Raw genomic sequence first — 17,191 nt, 5'->3', positions numbered from 1 at the left:
GTCCTTGTCCTCTTATCCCATGACTGCTAAGTTTTCTCAGGAGTCTTTGATGAGGAGCTTTGTCAAAAGCTTTTTGGAAGTCCAGGTAGACTATGTCAACTGGATCATCTTGATCCACACACTTGTTGACACTCTCAAAGAACTCCAAAAGTTTCATGAGGCAAGATTTACCTTTGCAGAAGCCATGCTGGCTCACTCCCAGCAGGGCCTGTTCTTCTATGTGCTTTACAATTGTATCTTTGCGGATATTTTCCATCAATTTGCCCGGAACGTACGTTAAGCTAACAGGCCTGTAATTTCCCGGATCGCCCCTGGATCCCTTTTTGAAAATCAGTGTTACATTTCACATTTGAGTTCTTTGAGGACTCTTGGATAGATGCTATTCGGCCCTGGCGATTTGCTAGTTTTCAGTTTTTCCAGACAGTAACTGTGGCCAAGATATCTCTATCCAGGTCACAGTTGGTGTATCAGCCGGAGCTGATAAAAGGTGGCTCTCCAAGCCACAGAGGCCACTAGAGACTCCAGCAACAGTGCTGGAACAATGAGCACCCCCAGACTGCAAATTGGCACCTCAGCAGGAGTACAACCCCATCTAGAACAGGCTGAACATCATTTACCCAGGCAAAGGAACCACCAACCAACCGTCTTCTGTTTTGTCTGGATTGAGTCTCAACTTGTTCACCCTGATCCAGTCCATTACTGTATCCAGGCACTGATTCAGGACTGTCACCGCCTCACCTGCATCTGATGAAAAAGAGAGATACAATTGAGTGTCATCCAGCATAGCGCAGTGGTTAGATAGTTGGACTAGGATCAGGAAGACCCGGGTTCGAATCCCCATCCAACCATGAAACTCACTGGGCAACTCTGGGCCAGTCATGTATCTCTCAGCCTAACCTACCGCACAGGGTTGTTGCGAGGATAAAAAAATAACCATGTACACCGCTCTGAGCTACTCGAAGGAAGAGTGGGATATAAATGTAGACAATAAAATAAATAAATAAAAATCCACATACTGACACCTCAGGCCAAATCTCCAGATGACCTCTCCGAGCGGTTTGATGTAGATGTTAAACAGCATAAGGAAACGAACAGAACCTTGCGGAACCCAAAAGGGGTTGAGTAAGCCAAGAGGTTGAGCAATAAATTCCCCAGTACCACCTTTTGGAAATGGGCCTCAAGGTAGGAGTGGAACCTCTTCCAAGCAGTGCCTCCCACACCCAACTCAGCCAGCCTACCCAAAATATACCATGGTCAATGGAATCAAAAGCCGCTGAGAGAACCAAGAGAACTAACAGGAGTTAATTCTCTGTTGCACTCTCCCTGTCCCTGTCCCTCTGCAAAGGTCATCCCACAGTTTATGTTCCAAAGCCAGGCCTGAAGCTTGATTGAAATGGATCTAGATGAATCCATTTCTAGGTAATCCATGAAATGGAATTCTCTTTGGAAACCATGAGGACAAGAGCTCTACTCTGCTTGCTGGGAGTAGTTTTAGCTGTTCTAATTATGTGCCTGAGTGAGGATGTGAACCTGGGGAGAGCTACGAGGTGCTTCAGTTACAGTGGTTACGGGTAGGGGAAGGCGTGCCGTAGGGCCCTATTTACATCAAAAGAAGGGAAGAGTGGTTAACTACATATTCCTATGAGGCGTGGAGCCAGCTGAATGGCGGTTTGTGTCTGAACCCGCCTGGCGGCCCCTCTAGTGACACCCCATGTGATGTCACGTGCATGGAAGCGTGGCTTGAGCTCCGGAGAGCCCCGAGTGAGCTCTCCCCACCCACTCCCGTGCTCCAGAGAGCCCAAGCAAGCGCTTCCCCCATCTATTTCAGACCCTGGACTTCAGCCCGGAATTCCAGGGGTAAGTGTGCCTCTGCCTGAACCACCCCAATTAATTGTTTCTAGCAACAGTGGCACCCGTGCAACAGGAGAAGCACTGGTGCTTCTAAAAAGTTCAACTTGCTCAGCTCCACTCTTGGCTTAGTAGTGGGGGTAAACTTCAATAACTTCCCTTTCCCCAGGAAGTGCTCTGTGCCACCTGAAAATATATCCTTGTGGTTCGTGCAGCCCTCAAGGACATATTTCCAAGAGACACAGAAGGCTTCTGAAGAAAGGGGAGGTTGCTGAAGTTCACTTGCACGCATGAAAGGTGTGCAGCATTCATCTGGAACTATTCAGAAGCACAGGTGATCAACCATTTCCCTCTTCCCATCCCAAGTTTGTGAACCTTTCAAATGATAGCATTCTTTAATACTATTTGGAAGAGACTGCACCTTTGGGGTGTGTGTGTGTGTAAGAGCATAAATCCCAGAAGGGCATTGTCTTCTCTCTGTTACAGAATTGCAGGATATCTCTGCTTGCTTCACAAGGTGACATTTTTACCTCCTGCTTCCAAAATGTAGGCTCCATAGGGTTGGCCCCATAGAGAGTGAGTTGAGACGAAGTCCCAGTGGAATGAAGGGATCTATGTGAGTCATGACTAACTGGTCTCATGGATTTCAATGGTGCTGTGCCATGAAATGCTTTCCTTGGCTACAAGCCATGAATACCACATTTTGAGTCCCACACCACATGCCCTTGATCTGAGTGGATTGGGTTGGTCATTGGGAAGGTAGGTCATCTGGTCGAAAACACAAAGCAACAGCACTTAAACGAATACAACAAATATTTATATACCGCTTTTCAACAAAAGTTCCCAGAGCTGTTTACACACATACACACTCACAGACACAGACACACATGGCTCCGTGTCTCCAAAGGACTCACAATCTAAAAAGCCACTGGAGGGTTGCTGTGCTGGGGATGGATAGGGCCAGTTGCTCTTCCCCTGCTAAATAAAGAGAATCAACACTTTAAAAAGCTGCCTCTTTCCTCAGTTAGCAGGGCCATTGTTGATGGGGAGTCTGGTCAAGAGAAGCCAAGGAAAGGGACTGTACTTGGCCAGTATCAGGAGCCATTTTATTTATTTATTTACATCTATGTAAACCGCTTTGGGAACTTTTGATGAAAAGCGGTACACAAATATTTATTGTATTTTTATCATGGGAGTTGAAGTCCAACATCTGGGAAGCCAAGTTTGAAAAGGCCATTGTAGATGGGGTAATGGGGATAAAGTCCAACATCTGGAGACCCAAGTTTGAGAACCCCTGAGGTAAGTAGTGGAGTCTGAGAGCAGAAGAGCAATTACTTTTAACATCCTCCACAAGCTGTGACTGATGGAGTGGAGGGAACAAGGGGTTTGGGACATGTACACCACACATCCCCAAATCTAATTTGAGTCTCTGTGCACATATGAAGCTGTTTTCTATGGCCTCAGACCAGTGTTCCCTCTAACAGGGATTCCCAGATGCTGTTGACTACAACTCCCAGAATGCCCAGCTGCAATGGCTTTTGCTTGGAGATTATGGAAGTTGTAGTCAAAAACATCTGGGAATCCCTGTTAGAGGGAAAACTGACCCTCCATTTAAGGATGGAGGAAATTGCACATCAATACAGGTATTCTCTTAGCATCTTTTTACCTACTCAGAAGAGTCAAAAGAACTCAGTATATTTAGCCTGAAGAAGAGAAGACTAAGGGGAGAGATGATAGCTGTCTTCAAATACCTGAAGGGCACTGGCACAGAAGAAAGAGCGGGCTTGTCTGCTGCTCCAAAGAGGAGGATTAGAACCAGTCGGATGACATTAAAGGAAGTAGATTTAGGCTAGACTTTAGCCTAATCTCCCAACTGCAAATGGTCTTCCACAGTGGAACAGTCTGCCTTATGCAGTGGTGGCAGGGGCGGAGCCACCATTGGGCGAACAGGTTCAAAGAACCCAGGCCTCCGTGCGCGCCCCCAGGGCCCACACCTCGCGGCCCCAGTCACACACCCCCATCTGACATCAGACGCAGGGGGCATTATTTCGCTCACCCCTACACAGCCCCATTTGGGACAAAAATCGGCCCGCGCTGTATTGGCTGCTGGGCCAGAGTGACTCTCCTTGCCTTTTAAAGGCAGGGAGAGCCGCTCCTGGCCTTCACTGCCAACACAACAGGGCCGATCTCCCTCCCAAACGGTGTCGTGCGGGCCAGGGGGCTGCGTCGGCGGCCAAACACGGGCCACCGCCAGCCTTCCTCCACTCCTGAGTGGTGGGCTCTCGCCTCTCATTTACTGGAGGTTTTCAGTCAGAAGTTGGACAGCGATATCTGTCAGGGATGCTGTAGCAGAGACAGCAGTTTTGGGAGGAGGAGAAGAGGGGAAGGGAAACGGACTGGGACTGAGAGTCCTTGGAGTCTCACTTTAGAATTAAAACATGACAGCAAACACAGTCATGATCCAGTTGGTTGTAATTTTTTAAAAATTGCTTTTGAACTCTGTATTTGATATTTGATCAAAATAAACATTGACTGATTGATTGATTGCTTTAGAATTGTCTCTATGGACCTCGTGTGAGGGTTTCACTGGTGAGTTCACACGTGCTTTGGAGGATGAAGGAGTCTCTGGGTAGCAGGGCAGGGGGAGGAGGGAAACACGAGGGGGGAAGGAGCGGGTGGGAAGACCCCAGGGGGAGAGAGCTTCCTTCAGCCAGTGAAATTGAGAGAAAAAGCAGGGCGGGGGAGATGAATGGAAGAGAAATTGCACTCCAAAGAGAGCTGCTTCAGGTGACCCACCCTGAGTTTCCCTACAAGATCCAACTCAGGGGGCTTCTTCAATGTTTCCTCCCTGCACTACCAGGAGGTGGGAAAGAGAGCAGGTCAGGAAAGTGGGGCAGAGGGAGGCACAAGTGCTGACCAAAACCTTCCCACTCCTACCTGAGCTGCTTCCAAAGCAGAAGCATCACCTGTGATAAGGGAGCATTCGGTAGGCTGGCTTCACAGGGCCTTTCTCAGGCCTGCATGGAAACTAAACCTGATACTGCAAGCAAACCAGGGGCTGTCCCACTATCTGGGATGGGCAGACTTTGCCCTCCAGTTGTTGTTAAACTAAAACTCCCAATTACAATGTATTGCGACTAGGAATGTTGGGAGTTCTAGTTCAACAATAGCTTGTAGGTCAACCCACCCCTGACCATAGTTACTGCAAGTGAACATGCAGTCATGCATTGCTGCTGTATCTGGAATCAGACCCAGGGCACATCTCCCTCTTTATTATCTATAGCAGGGATTCGCAACCTGTGGTCATCTAGATTCTAGATTATGCTGAACCGCCATCACCCTTAGCCTTTGGTGTTGTTCTTCAGCAACATCTGAACTGCAGCAGATGTTCTTTCTCGGCCAGCCCTAGCACGTGCGTGTGCTGATGGTAACGCCACGTGTGCGCATGCTGCTGGCTGGCTGATTATTGGTTGGTTCGTTGATCTTGTTTTTCGGGGGGGGGAGGGCTTTTGTGACTCGTCATCACTGACTGAGTTGTGAAACGCACGTGACTAAAAAAAAATCGGTTTGGCTTATTTGGCTTTTTTTCATGGCTAGTGAAAAAAGCCAGAAATAAGACAGACGGCCAAACCAATTTTTTTCAAGCCAAACGACTTTGACGCCAGCCAGTTTGGCTTAAAATGAGCCGATCTGGCGGAAATGCCAGGGAATCTTCAGCGTGGAATCCTGCAGCCGCTCGGTCCTGTGATCTTGGCAGAGCGTGAGATCTTTTCTACGGGACCGGCGTTTGGTTTTTTCCTTGCCTCAGAGATCTCCCCGGAACGGGAATGGGATAATATTCTGCACGCACACTTGACGCACCATTCCCTCCTTACTTTCGGTTTCCATTCGATAACCTGGCGGGACGGCCCAGCAGGAGGAGGGAGGAGGAGCAATATCGTCTCTTCCGATCCGCTCACAATCCCACCCCCTAGAGGAGAAGAAGGGAATTGAGAGAGGAGGAAAGAGGAGGGGCCTGAGCAGGAAGCAGTCCGGCAAGGCAAAGGCACGGTCTCATCTCGGCTGGTGCTGTATTTCCTTGGAGAGAAGTGGGAGGTCGGTGCCCAGAGGGAGCAAAGAGATCACCGGCCCCTATTTCTTTCTACAGGGAGCTGCAAGAAGCCTCCTAAACGGAGAGCTGAAGCTTCCAAACTTCCTGGGGGTTGCTGCAGGGGAGGACTGCGATGAATGCCAGGTGGGTGAGAGACCCAGGCAAGGAATGGAGAGAACAAAGGCAGCTGCTGGTGGGTGTGGGGCTGTGATGTGCTTAGAAAAGCCCCTTTCACCCCATAGGAAGGAGCTTTGTGCTCTCTCTCAGCCCCAGGAACATAGGAAGCTGCCATATACTGAGTCAGACCATTGGTCCATCTAGCTCAGTATTGTCTCCACAGACTGGCAGCGGCTTCTTCAAGGCAGCAAGCAGGAGTTCCTCAGGCCTAGCTTGGAGATGCCAGGGAGGGAACTTGGAACTTTCTGCTCTTCCCAGAGCGGCCCCATCCCCCAGGCAGAGAAGCGAGGGAAGAAAGGCAACTCTGGATTGGGGGAGGGGGTGATCCTTAGGAGAAGCCCCTTACACTCCATGGGAAGATGCTTTGTGCTCCTCACCCATCCCAGAGTTTGCAGATTAGGGAGTTTCTTTTTCCGGGTCAAGCCAAGAGCTCGGTTACCTATGGAGCTGCTTTCTGCTGAGTCAGACCTAGCTCAATATTGTCTGCACTGACTGGCAGAGGTTCTCCAGGGTTTCAGGGAGGGGTCTTTCTTTCTGGATGATGCTAGGGACTGAACCTGGGATTTTCTTCCTGCAAGCCAATGTTCTATTGCTGTGCTACACTGGCTCCCCAGATGGAGGGATCAAGGAGAGGGAGGTCTGGATGAGGACTGTTGCAGAGGGAAGAGGGTAAAGCAGATGCAGGTGTTCTGGGGTGGGGCTCCAGAGGAGAACTACCCCTCCCCCATACTGCCTTTCTAGCTTCTTTGGATTCCTGGCATTTGTCTCCCTTAAGACGATCCACAAGGTGGAATATGGTGGTAGAAAATTTCCTCTCCTCAGGGAAGAATAAGAATTCTTCCCTGAGGATTTTGTTAGAGGCTGTGTTGGAGCCTACTACCCACAAAGCAGAAGGAAGCTCTGATGTCACCCAGACTAGGAGCAGCAAGGAATTCTGGGAAATAATTGCACTGCAGATCCTGAGTGGGGACCATCTGGGCTTCAGGCAGTTCCGCTACCAAGAGGCTTTTGAATCAAAGGCACTTTTAATATCTTGCCCAACTGCATGTCTGCACCCCCCCTGGGGGTATGTATGTATTTATTTATTTATTTAACACACTTCTATTGCCTATACCAAGGTCCCAAAGCAGTTCACAACTGTTTTTCTGGTGTCTGTACCAGATTTCTGCAGTGCTGCACTCAAAAGTACTCAAGGGAAGTCTGAGAGCAGGAGTGTTCATAGAGGGGAGGAATAATTTGAGCAGATGACTGACAAGGATGCTCCACTGTATGGAAGCTCACCCCACCCCCATGGAAAAATACTTTCCTTGGCTACCCACCACAGTCTCTAGTTTATCTTTCAGGTTTCGCATTCACCTGTCTTTCTGCAAGGGGAAACCTGGAAGCTTGCTGGAATCATCCATCCTTTGTTGGGGAAAAGACATCTGGCAGGGAGGGAATGTCCCCAATATCTCCCCCATCAGGCCTTGATGAGAGCACCTGAAACCCTTGCCCTGCATTTATGCTCCCATGAGTACTTGTTTTTAGGGAGGAGTGGCATTATTAAACATATCTTTATACAGCCCAAAACTTGCATCTCTGTGCGGTTTACTACAAAAAAATGACAACAGAAAAGTTAAAACATTAGTTAAAACAAATCAATAACAGAGAAATTAAAACATTGGTTAAAATAAATAACAAACTGTTCTATGTTGACTTCTGGTGGTTTTAGACTTTATGTATCCAAACCCCCTTTTTTAATTCCACACTAAGCCAAAGTGAAGAGTTTGTTTCTGTTTTTGCTTGATACTTGATTGTCTATATATTTCATTCTTCTGCATCTTCCCATCACTTTGTCATCTTTTGCAGGTGCTGGAATGACACTGCCAATGTATTCTCAGACATCTCTTCTTTCTGGTGGCATGGAAGAAGCTTCAATATTAGCAGATCAGGTAGGGGAGAGATCATTGCAGGAGGACGAAGGGGTCAGACCAATTTCCTCTATTTCTGGCACATCCTCCTGGGTATGAAAGAAGCTCTCTTTCCTTTGGCTTCTATCAAATCTACTGGCTAGCAAGGCTGTTGTAGTGATCAGCCACCCACCCCTAAAGAGATAACTGGAAGTTAACCCTGTCCTGACAGACAGGTTGATGAACTCCAGGGCTCAGCCAATCAGCACACCAGGTGGGTGGGACCTAGAGAGCTGTTGGGAGGAAGAGAAGAACTCTTTGTTAGAAGAAGCTGGCTGGGAGTGCAGAGAGGAACACATGTGGCCGTGAGGACTGGCTGCAGGAGAATGTCCCTTCTGCAAATCTTGGAAAGCCAGGAGGGCAGGAAACTTGAATCCTCTCCTGGAGTTTGAGTGAGTTCAAGGCAGTGAAGCCAGGGGTTTTGGCTTTGGGAAGTAGTCTAGGGGAAAGCTTGTTTAGTCAGATTTGGCATTAGACTTTTGTTTTCTTTTGTGTGCTTTGTATATCCCTGAAACTGTTCTAGGATTGTTTACCTGTAATGTAACTAAGCTAAGAAACGCTAGCCTTCGCCTATCCAGCCAGGGGCATTTGCAAAAGTTGTCTTAAGTTGTTTAAAGATGCTTTTGTAATTTCCTACATCCCTGTTCCTTGCAACTAGGGTGCTTTTTGAAGTATTCTTAATACTACTTTTTGAAGTATTCTGAAGTATTCTTTCAAATATTCAATTGAAGTATTGAAGTATGCTTTTTGAAGTATCCCTGTTAGAGGGAACTGTTCCCTTTAACAGGGATTCCCAGATGTAGCTGACTACAACTCCCAGAATCCCCAGCCAAAGTCCATTACAGCTGGGCATGCTGGGAGTTGTCCTCAACTACATCTGGGAACACTGCCATTGAGTATCTTTACCTGCAACTAAAAGCTGAGAAAGCCTCAGATGGAAGCAGTCTGTAGCATTTGAATAAAGTCCCCACACACACACACAAACACACAAACATTTGTTCTTTGCATTGTACAAGCCTCATCTGAGTGGATTTTTAACTCGGGAGAAAGGAGGAGGCTGAAAGGGGGCTTTTTCTCTGGTGCAAACATGCCTCAATTAGTCCACAGCTATCAGTTTTCTAAACACATGTTGGCTTGCACATGGGAAGATTTTTGTATACTTGTTCCAATAGCAAAAGAGTGTTTTCTCTGGGATTTTCCTATCAAGCCCCGGGGGGTCAAGCTCTGTTGATAAGTGGGTGGTGCTGGCATCCTTTAGAACCTACCAAAAATCACAGGAAAGTTGGGGAGAAGCCCTGCCAGAGAGCTCAGAGGGGATGATTCAGCATTTTTCTTCCCCTCACGTGGGCTTTCTCTGAGACAAAGGCTTTAAACTGCTACAGCTGTGAAAGCCATTTGTGAAGGACTAAATCTGCCAAACTGGGCAAGGAGGCACCTTTGAAAATCTTAACTCTCTAATATTTAGAAGAGGGAGAGCAACTGTGCATCCCAAGATAGTGTCTCTTACAATGGCTGTTGCTGGTGTTTCCATTGTGTATTTTTGTAAGAACTGGAGCCACTTTATGACAAGGTACCTTTCCCCACCATTTCCTTTTTTGCTATGAACAGTTTTGACCAGTTTTCAACAAAAAAAGTTCAAAGTGGTATATAAATTAATGAATCTGTGGAGGAATATCCCCTGCCCTGCTCACACCACCACCTTAAGGAACCTTTTTGGTTTGTGCTTAGAAAGGAAAGAACCATTATGTATTCTGTGTGAGAGAAATTGTTTTCTTCTTCTATTTCAGGGTCTAGTGACCTTTGCGGAAGTGGCTGTGTACTTCAGCGAGGAGGAATGGGCTATGCTGGATAAGGACCAAAAAGCCCTGCATGGGGAAGTCATGCAGGAGAATTATAGGAATGTGGCTTCTCTGGGTAAGGCTCCCTCTTTCCCCCTTATTTAGAAGGGAGAGTGTTTGATCTTGGGTTCAAGCCACTTCTGGGCCAGGGAGCCAGTGTGTGACAGTGGTTGGTCTCAAACTAGAAACTGGAATATGCAGGTTCAGTTTTGTCCTCAGCAGTGAAACTGATTGTGTGGCTTTGGACCAGTATTCTCTCTCATTTTTTTCATCTCTGTGTGGAATGAGTTTTGTTCTGGCTGGCCGTATCAAGGCAGTGTGTGCACACGTGCATTCAGAGTGGGACCTTTCTGATTAAACCTGAGCAGGATCTAACATTAACTGAGCGGACCTCAAGAACCGTGTGAGGATGCGCACACACCTTAGAGCAGGCCTGCTCAACTTCGGCCCTCCTGCAGATGTTGGCCTACAATTCCCGTAATTTCTGGCTATTAGCCAGTATGCCTGGGGATTATGGGAGTTGTAGTTAAAAAAACAGCTGTGGGCCCCAAAGGTGATCAGGCCTGCCTTGGAGGGAACATTGCTTTGAACCAATCTTTCAGCCTAATCTCCCTGACACTGTTGCTGTGAGGATAAAATGGGAAACTCACAATGGAGCAAGGGGAGGATATACCCTATTTTCCCAAATCAAAGACTGCCCTGAATTTAAGATGACCTCCTTAAAAACTAGAGGTTAAATATAGGTTATACCTGCATTTACTCAAAAGGAACAGGACTCTGCAATTAATAGTGGAACCCTTCTGATTTCTAATATCAAGACACTTGGGGGAAGTATTCTTGGATACAGGTAAATACAGTAAATGCAAGAAATAAAACATCCTGAACTTTAAACTCCCGGAACTCTCTTGAACTCGCAAAACATGTGAAGCTGATGGAATCCTTTATCCATCTAACAGCTGCTCTTTTAGAAATATCTTGTTCATTATGCTGGACCTCGGTGAATGCTTGTTTGTCTTGTTCTTTAATCCTTTTTAACTCTTGTGTGTGAAAACAAGCCTTTTAGGAAAGATTGGCCTTTGCTTAAATGGGTGATTGGAAACTATAGAGAGAGAGTTTAATATGCTGGAGAGTCCATACTGGGGTATAGAATGAGAAATTGCAAGATCTTAGGGTAGAGACATTACAAAACAACAGTTTAGAAAGTTTAGAAAGGGTCTCTTAGGTTGGAAATATTTCTCATTAACTAACGTATAGCTACACTGAGTCCCAACACGTGCCCATCCTTCTCCAACACAGACCACTGCTGATCCTTCCTTCCTTCCTTATGACTAGTGCACAGAAGGCATAAGGTAAAGTGTGCCATCAAGTCTATTTCGACTCCTGGCGCCCACAGAGCCCTGTGGTTTTCTTTGGTAGAATACAGGAGGGACTTACCATTGCCATCTCTCACGCAGTATGAGATGATGCCTTTCAGCACCTTCCTCTATCACTGCTGCCCGATATAGTACCAGCAGGAATTAGAACCGGCAACCTTGTTAGTCAAGCATTTCCACACTGCGCCACTTAAGAGAGACATAAGACCTGAACAAAACCCACAATAATTCAGTGGTTTCTAACAATAAATGCAAAACTAAAATTATACTCATGAATGAAAGCACAAAATATTCTCACTTGAGTTAAAAGCAAACATACTGCAAAGTTGTTAGTAAATCAAATGATCAAAGGTAAATTTCATGTACAAACATCTGAGCAACATAAAAAACACAAAATTATATCACCATGAATAAAAAGAAACCTGAAGGCACAATGCCATTCCAAAAAGCACATAATACACATCAGTGCAGAATGTAGAACTAGATGACAAATGAAGGGAAATATAACTCCGTATCACAGGTAATGAGCCCTTTAGATTAAAGGAGGTGGTGGTCAACTAATGTGGCTTCAGTCTAGTGCTCAATGTGGGGTCCCACAATAGTTATACCTCTGACTGAGTGGCTATTCCCACAATCAGGCAAAATCGGACTAGGGGAGCCTAGCCCGATTTTGCCTGATCGTGGGAGCCAATGGGCTTGCAGGCGAGCCCAGTGGCTCCTGCGTGGTTAACCCGCCTAAGTACCCCTCCCCTAAAATTGGGTTTGCAGAGTGCGTGCTCTGCAAACCCGGTTTTCAAGTTCATGAGTAACTGCGGCTTCGCTCTGCGGCTACTCACAAGTAGAACCCCGGAGGGGAGGTGAAAAGCCGCCTCCCGGCTCCGGAGGTCTCCCCATTATGCCCTGCGTGCTCACCCAGGGCATACTGGAGCTTCTGGGGGCCGCGTGGCCCCTGCTCCCCCCAGCCAGCTCTGTCACAGAGCCAGCAATCATGTGGGCGGCCGCCCAGGGCTCAGTCCCTGATCATTTGTGCGGAGAGTGGGCTTAGCCCACTTTCCCCGCTTAGCTGCACAAACCGGGTCTCACTAATCGTAAGACCCAGCTCCGAGTTTAACAAAACCTGATTTCTATAGATTTGGCTGCTAGTCCTTTCAGAGGGGTGAGGGTGAAAGGAAGTAGTCACAAGGATTTCTCTTCTGTCTGGACTAGGCTATCATGATAATCCTGCTACCAGGGAATTTTCTCTGTTTTGGAGAGTTCTTTCTGGATTGCTTATAGAAAGGAATCCATCTCCTTCCGTAGGAAAGTCTGATGAATCAGCCTACTTGATCAGATGCTGCTTTTGGTCTCTGGCAGTGACTCAATACAAGGAGTCGTGCATCTCTTCAATGAATTCATTCAATCAAGGAGGAAGCATTCTAAATTTAGAATTTAGGAATCCAGGAATTAGAATTTAGAATCAAGGTGGAATTCTGAATTTAGATCAGCTGGAGTGTCCTCTCTAGTAGTGATGTGCATGAGTCATTTCTGCACTCCCTGGTGTGGTGAGAGCGGGGGATGCCTTTAAAAAAACAGGTAAGGTGCTTTTTGCATATGTGTCCCCCCCCCCCATTGCTGGTGATCAAGTTTGAAAGAAATGTGCGGGGCTGCAGCATTAGTTCCTTCAGCCCCTGTCGGCGTTGGCATGCACACTGGCATTTGCGTGGTCAGCAGGCGTGGAGCCTGATCACCAGCAGCCCGTGTGTGGTTGCAGCTGCGCCCCTGCACACCCCGTGCCCCTACATTTGATGTCAGATGCAGCGGGGCGTGGTCTAGCTCCCAAACGGAGCCCTGCGGTTCCATTAGGGAGTGTGTGTCAGGCCAGTGCTGCGTTCGCAGCGCCAGCCATTTAACTCCCAAAGGGGCAGCGCGGCCCCTTCGCGAGCTAGTCTGGGGCTGCCAGGAGCAGCTCTTGCAGGGAAGACCCACTTCTGGCTGCACCGCAAACGCAGTGGCCATTTAACTCCTGAACTGGGGCTAAACCAGTGAGGCGCGGCCCCTGATTGGGCTTGGTAACCAGAGCATCCAAAAACAAAGGGCCCCCCCAGGTTCTTTGAACCCATTCGCCCAATGGTGACTCTACCCCTGGTGGTCAGCATACCATGCAAATGGCTGGCATATCTGCACACCCTGGACATGTGCATGCCGGCGCCAATCGGGGCTGCAGGAAGGAATGCTGCAGCCCCAGGTGTCTCTTTCAAACTTGAGTGCCAGCAGGGGGGAAAGCGGCGGGGAGTATATGAACAGGTAAGGAGCACCTTACCTGTTCTTTAAATGCATCCCTCCTCCTGCCGGCCATTGAGACAGCTTGAATCAGGTTATATCTCTGTAAGCCCAGGAAGGGAGCGCCAAACCTGTCTGTGCACATCCTTACTCTCTAGTATGTATGCAGGGTTGGCTTGTGTTGATGATCCTGCTTCCTATGTTTTTCCGAATAAGGGTCCTGGTTCTGGCTGGGAGACTCTTAGAGGAAGTGGGCTAGGAAAGGGGTCTGTTCCAGCACAGCAACTCTGTCAGCCCAGGAAGAATAGATTGTTAGGCACCAGAATGTGACAGGTATGCCAACAGCAGGTGCACAGAGAGCAAATGGGGGTTGCCCCACAGGATACTCAGCCAAGAAGGATTAAATCCTGATAGAGACCCCCCAATACCCACTGCTACGGGACTCCTACTGGCCTAAGGGCCTAAATGAACTCTGCCAGCTACATCCACCCATGTCACAGTAATACAATTCAATACTAGGAATTGTTCATTGATCTGAGGCTTCTTTTTGATGCGAGATTCTGATTAGTTTTCTGTTTATTCCAACAGGTGACATGTGGGAGAGTGAGAATGAGAGAGAATCTCATGGAGGATTGTTGGGAGGTGCCAGATGGGAAAAGGGGGAACAGAGAATGAAAACTGACACAGAAGAGAAGAGGAGAAATGGATCTCCTGCTTCTTGGCATAGTGACCTCCATGAAATGATAAGCCAGGAGAAATCGGAGAAAGAAGCGGAAGCGAAAGAAGAAGAATCGGAGAAAGAGGGAAGTAAGTGCCCTGCATGCAAGGAAAACTTCAGTTTTGGATCCAGCCTTCCATGTCAGTGGAAAATGCACACAGAGGGGAAAGCATATAAATGCTTCGAATGTGGGAAGAGCTTCAGTCGGAATACACACCTTATTAGACATCGGAGAATCCACACTGGGGAGAAACCATATATATGCTTGGAGTGTGAAAAAAGCTTCAGTGTAAAATCAAGCCTGACTACACATCAAAGGATTCACACAGGAGAGAAACCATATACATGCTTAGAATGTGGAAAGAGCTTCACTTGTTTGGGAAGTCTTAATAAACATCAAAGTACCCATACCGGAGAGAAACCATATCAATGCTTGGTGTGTGGAAAGAGATTTCGTTTCAATGGAGGCCTCACTTTACACCAAAGGATTCACACTGGAATTAAACCATATAAATGCTTGGAATGTGGAAAGAGCTTTACTCAGAATCAAAGTCTTACTAGACATCAGAGGATCCACACTGGAGAAAAACCATATAAATGTTTTGAATGTGAGAAGAGCTTCCGTGAGAGAGGAAAACTTACTAAACATCAGAGAATCCACACTGGAGAGAAACCACATAAATGCTTGGAATGTGGGAAGAGCTTCAATGAGAGAGGGAAACTTACTAAACATCAGGAAACCCACACTAGAGGAAAAACCACATAACTGTTTATAATGTGGGGATAGCTTCAGCAAGAGTGGAAAACTTACTTAACATCAAAGTACCCTCACTGGGGAGAAATCATATAAATGTTTGGAGTGTGAAAAAAGCTTAAATCAACATGGTAACCTCACTTTGGTGTGGGTTTTTTGTTTTTGTTTTTAAGATTTTATTAATTTCCAATACAAAGAGTACAAAAGGCAAGAAAAAATAAAAAATTGAATCAGAAAGATAAAAGGCATCTCAATTTCTGTATACTAAGGTAAAGTACATTTAATCAAATTTACACTATTAGAAAAAAGAAAAGGGGGAAAATAGAAAAAGAAGATAGCATAACAATTTATCATGTGATAGCAATCAGATTTAAGACTAGTTTCTGTGTTCTTTCAAATATCAAACTGGTTTTCAACCAACAAACATCAAATAATTGCTTCAATGCAGCTTTTCTCTAATTAGTACATTATACAAAAGGCGGGGGGAGAACAGAAAGAAAAAGAAGGAAAAAACTCATCAAAATCTTAGGAAGGATTAATATATAATGATTAAATGATATATGATAAAAAGGTACATAACTAAGAAACTGCCAGAAACACTCAAAGATCAACTACAGTGTAGACCGAAAAATAAAACAGAAACTTTGTCAATCGGCCAGTCCAACAGTCAGAGCCTACTATAAATTCAAGAAATGAAAAATCATACAACCAGAACTTATTTTGAATCTAAAAACAAGAATAACCACCTTCTTCTAAATACATGAAAGGGTTAGGGTGCCAAAAGGTCAATGGCCATCTGTGTCTGATTCTGTTCGAGAGAAATTCAGCTGTAAAGAGTATTGAACACATATTCTTTGCCACCTGTAATCCAACCATCAACTACAGTGTAGTTGATCCAAAATCTGGTACACAAACCTGAATATCAATACAGTTAACCTGCGGAGAGGAGTTGCATTGTTCAGATTGTATTTCCTTGTCCAGCACTGTCTGGGTATAAGTCCCTAAATCAGTCTGAGATACCTCCTGATCTAAAGATTTCTTTGCACTCAACCTATCTGTTTGCAAAGACACCATATTAAGCTCCCCCACAGCTGTTTGAAAAAATTGATTCTAAGACATCGTTTTACCAACTTAATAGTCCCTATCCAAAAGTAGTCTTTTATGAAAGTTTCTTCTTTTAATGGCCATCTGCAAGAGAGACAAAAGCTGAAATGGCCAGTCCTTATTCCCTGCTTTGTTTAACTAAGATTTTTATCATAGGGAATAAAAAGTTATGCTCGTGTATGGCATTCAGGAAACTACCTCTAAAAAAGTTCTTCAGATCGATATGAATGATGTGCCAAAAAGTAAAGATAACATCAAATTGTCTGCATACAGGGAAAATAAAAGTCCAGACACATACATAAAAATATGGTAGTTACCAATAAAAACAGTAGCTCAATTGATTCAAACTAAAATGTTTACATAACAAATAAATAATAGCTTTCAATAATAGCTTTCTCCGTTTGCTTTGTCTTTTTATAAGCCTGTAGTTGTTCTCCCTAAAGAGAAAAGGTTCTTACAACCAAGAAGCTGGGCAAAATTCTTATTCCCTAGTTGGTTTAACTGAGATTTTTGTCACAGGGAATAAAACGTTCAGTTCCTGTAAGGCCCTCGGAGAACTACCTTAAAACATTGTACTTCAAATCAATATAAATAATATGCCATAAACGAATTCCCTAGTAAAAAAAATAATCCATCAGATATTTTACACACCGGGAAAATCTTTGACACAACTATACTAAAATAGAATAGTTCAATGCATATAATGCTTTTTAGTGACTCTCCTCAGGTGCTGTTCCCTGACTTGGAAAGCCTTCCTTATTTGGAAGCCTCTGCATATAATCTTTTGTTTTATATTATTTATAATGGGGCGGGGGATGCAGGGATATGAGAGGGATTCGTGTGAATTATGCACACATCCTGGAAAGTTTACATTTAATTTGGTAATTTTTTTCCTTTTGCTGTTGTACATCAAATTCTTAATAAATAATCATAAAAACAATTCTGTAGAGGCACACGATGGTAACAAGCAGAGATATAATTTCAATTATTTGAAGCCTCTTTTCTAACCATTAGTTTTTTTAACACCTATTTTTAGCAGGTACATCTGTCCTTCAAACAGGACCCTTTTGTCCTAGTTTTA

At 45.5% G+C, this 17,191-nt stretch overlaps 1 protein-coding gene across 1 annotated transcript in view; it reads left to right on the top strand.

Annotated features, from left to right (window-relative positions):
* The first annotated feature begins 5,403 nt into the window (after positions 1-5,403).
* Positions 5,404-17,191, top strand: part of LOC128347512 (zinc finger protein 883-like) — a 26,067-nt gene continuing 14,279 nt past the window's right edge. The window contains exons 1-5 of the mRNA XM_053302403.1: positions 5,404-6,082; positions 7,964-8,046; positions 9,852-9,978; positions 14,123-14,953; positions 15,368-15,393. Coding sequence (XP_053158378.1) covers positions 6,076-6,082; positions 7,964-8,046; positions 9,852-9,978; positions 14,123-14,953; positions 15,368-15,393 — 1,074 coding nt within the window. The 5' untranslated portion in view covers positions 5,404-6,075. The remainder of the gene's footprint in view (positions 6,083-7,963; positions 8,047-9,851; positions 9,979-14,122; positions 14,954-15,367; positions 15,394-17,191) is intronic.

The sequence above is a fragment of the Hemicordylus capensis genome, chromosome 2 (genome assembly GCF_027244095.1).
Source record: "Hemicordylus capensis ecotype Gifberg chromosome 2, rHemCap1.1.pri, whole genome shotgun sequence".
NCBI lineage: Eukaryota > Metazoa > Chordata > Lepidosauria > Squamata > Cordylidae > Hemicordylus > Hemicordylus capensis.
The sequence above is the reverse complement of the archived record's forward strand: the minus strand, read 5'-3'. Positions and strand labels throughout refer to the sequence as shown.